Source organism: Octopus sinensis, unplaced genomic scaffold, assembly GCF_006345805.1.
Source record: "Octopus sinensis unplaced genomic scaffold, ASM634580v1 Contig05487, whole genome shotgun sequence".
NCBI lineage: Eukaryota > Metazoa > Mollusca > Cephalopoda > Octopoda > Octopodidae > Octopus > Octopus sinensis.
In genome coordinates, this window is record NW_021828367.1 from 1,312 (window position 1) to 4,567 (window position 3,256).

Genomic DNA, 3,256 nt, shown 5'->3' on the forward strand with positions numbered 1-3,256 from the left:
CTATAATATATATATATATATAATACTTTTTTTTGTTCGGCGTTAACAGCCCTTCTTATCTTGTTTATCTTTGTCCTGTCTTTACTGTTTATATTTTTGTACTGTCGTCCGCTGTCCTTTTTTTTCACCATTTTTTTACCCCTCTGCGAAAGATCTCAGAATTTTAAATTGATTTGCTTTTCGCAGGAAGAAAGTTTTCTTGTCGAAGATACGTCTCGCTTTTATCCTTCGAACGTAGAGTAGATGAAACCATAGCGACTGAAGAAGGGGTTTTTCTTTTTCTTTGTGTTATTGTCCTGTACTCTATTTTTTTGCTCTGTTTTTAAAAAAATGTCCAGTTCCTTTGGTTTGTGTCTATGTTTTCGTTTCTCTTTGTGTTCGACGTCCCTTTGGTGTCCTGTACTCATATATGCGTGTATATGTACATGTAGAGGTAACGTACATATATGTTTATATATATGCATATGCCTTTATTTCATTTATTAATATTATATATATATTATATATATATATATAATATATATATATATATATATAATATATATACATATATATATATACATATACATATATATATATATATACACACACAACACATACTTCCACGAATACATACATTTTCACAAACACACCCACACATACTCTTACTTTTACATATATGCACTTACACATATGTACACATACACACATGCATGCATACATATATTCACACACAAACATACACACACTCTCTCTCTCCTCCCTCCACCTCTCTCCTTACCGTTTTCTCACCATCATTTCTCCCTTCTTCTCTTCCAGGAATCGGCTGGGCTGTGGTCCTCATCGCCTTCTACACAGACTTCTTCTACAACGTCATTATCGCCTGGTCCCTACACTATTTCTTCGCTTCGTTCACCAGTAACCTGCCCTGGATCAGTTGTGAAAACTCCTGGAATACCCACCGATGTTACGACATGTTCGCCCGTTTCAAGAACGGATCACACCTTGTGATGAACTTCACGGCTGATAACTTCAGCATCCCGGCTAACTTCACCGAGGCTCGCGACTATGTCAATATGACTGTGAGCCTGACTCAGAACATAACTAGTGAGATACTTAAGTTACATATGAACACTAATAAGTCAGTATTTCCGGCACAAGAATATTTCGAGTAAGTCCATATTGATACAGAGTTTCATGTTTTCATTTTTGTCTTTACACAGCCTTTGTATGATGCATGAGTGAAGGCGCGTGGCTTAGTGGTTAGGGCATTCGGCTGACGATTGTAAGGTCGTGAGTTCGATTCCCGGCGATGCGTTGTGTCCTTGAGCAAGACTTTATTCTCTTGAAAAACGCCGCCGTCGTAGTGATCTCATTCTCGCCCACAACATCATAAGCGGAAAGTGTAACCTCTCGAAAGAGCTGTTCTTCACTCCTGCTCCAGAGCGTCGGCTGTGGGGTCATTCCGAAAAGCTCTACCTGCGACGATTTCATCTCAATCGAAGGAGAGGAGCTTTCTCTGTCCGGGTTGCGGATCCGTGGAACAAGCTGCCAGACGAGATGGTGAAGATGCCGACGACCGCTTTGTTCAAAGCCTCCCTGGACCTCAAGTGACCTGAACTCTTTACATGAACACCACCCTGTACTTAACTCCATGTCCCCCTACATGGCCTTGCTATTTGCTTTTGAGCCAAATTAACTAACTAACTAACTAACTAAGACACTTTATTTCACGTTGCTCCAGTCCACTCAGCTGGCAAAAATGAGTTGTACCTGTATTTCAAAGGGTCGGCCTTGTCACACTCTGTGTCACGCTGAATATCCCCAAGAACTACGTTAAAGGTACTCGTGTCTGTGAATTGCTCATTCACTTGTACGTTAATTCCACGAGCAAGCTGTTCCGTTGATCGTATCAGCTGGGACCCTCGTCGTCGTAACCGACGGAGTGCTCCTATATATGTATGATGCATATATATATTCTCTTTCTCTTTTCTCTTTTACTTGTTTCAGTCATTTGACTGCGGCCATGCTGGAGCACCGCCTTTAATCGAGCAAATCGACCCTGGGACTTATTCTTTGTAAGCCTTACTTATTCTATCGGTCGCTTTTGCTGAACCGCTAAGTGACGGACGAAACAACACCCATCGGTTGTCAAGCAATGCTAGGGGGACAAACACAGACACACACACATATATATATTATATATATATATATATATATATATATATATATACGTACAGGCTTCTTTCAGTTTCTGTCTACCAAAACCACTCACAAGGCATTGGTCGGCCCGGGGCTATAGCAGAAGACGTGGAGGCGCAATGGCCCAGTGGTTAGGGCAGCGGACTCGCAGTCATAGGATCGCAGTTTCGATTCCCAGACTGGGCGTTGTGAGTGTTTATTGAGCGAAAACACCTAAAAGCTCCACGAGGCTCCAGCAGGGTGGTGATTATTACATGCCACCGGCACGGAGGCCAGGCGAGGCAGGCCAACGGCCACGATCGGATGGTGCTTTTTACGTGCCACCGGCACTGAAGCCAGTCAGGGCGGCGCTGGCAATAGCTACGTTCGGATGGTTCTCTTATGTGCCACCGGCACTGGTATCACAGCTACAATTTCCATTGATGTTGATCGATTTTGATTTCTGATTTTCTGATATTTTGATTTTCACTTGCCTCAACGTTACATAGTGTAATAAATGTATACATACACTCATATTTTTGTCTATTCCTTCTTTACAGACGGAAGATGTTGGAACTTCACCAAGCTGATGGTATATTTTCAGTCGGAAGGCTGAAATGGGAGATGGTTCTCTGCTTGGTGGGAGTTTATGTTATCTGTTACTTTAGTATGTGGAAGGGCATCTCAACCTCAGGCAAGGTAAGGCAACCAATCACGCACATATATGGCTAAGGCAACACACATGCACATACACACACAAACAGTCCTTTGTGTATAGAGTGACAATATAGAGCAGTGGTTTTCAACCAGGGTTCCGCCAGTACAGTCCAGGGGTTCCGCAAGAAGTTACAAAACTGCTAAAAATCGGCAGTAATTTTTAATTCTCCTGTGCAGATATGTGTGCATAAGACTATTAAATTATTGCACAGGGGTTCCTCGAGCCAGTGGAATGTTTCCTTGGGGTTCCGCTCCAGCAAAAAGTTTGAAAAGCACTGATATAGAGATTTTATATAGGGAAGGTGGCGAGCTGGCAGAAATGTTAGCACGCCGGGCGAAATGCTTAGCGGTATTTCGTCTGCCGTTACGTTCTGGGTTC

General features: G+C 42.5%; 1 protein-coding gene across 1 annotated transcript; it reads left to right on the top strand.

Moving 5' to 3' along the window:
* Nucleotides 1-776: 776 nt before the first annotated feature.
* On the top strand, nucleotides 777-2,859 carry LOC115227620 (sodium-dependent noradrenaline transporter-like; the record flags this gene model as incomplete). The annotated part of the gene is made up of 2 exons (XM_029798392.2): nucleotides 777-1,150; nucleotides 2,721-2,859. Coding segments are annotated over exons 1-2 (336 nt in total), but the record flags the coding sequence as incomplete, so codon positions are not given.
* Between the last annotated feature and the right edge of the window lie 397 nt (nucleotides 2,860-3,256).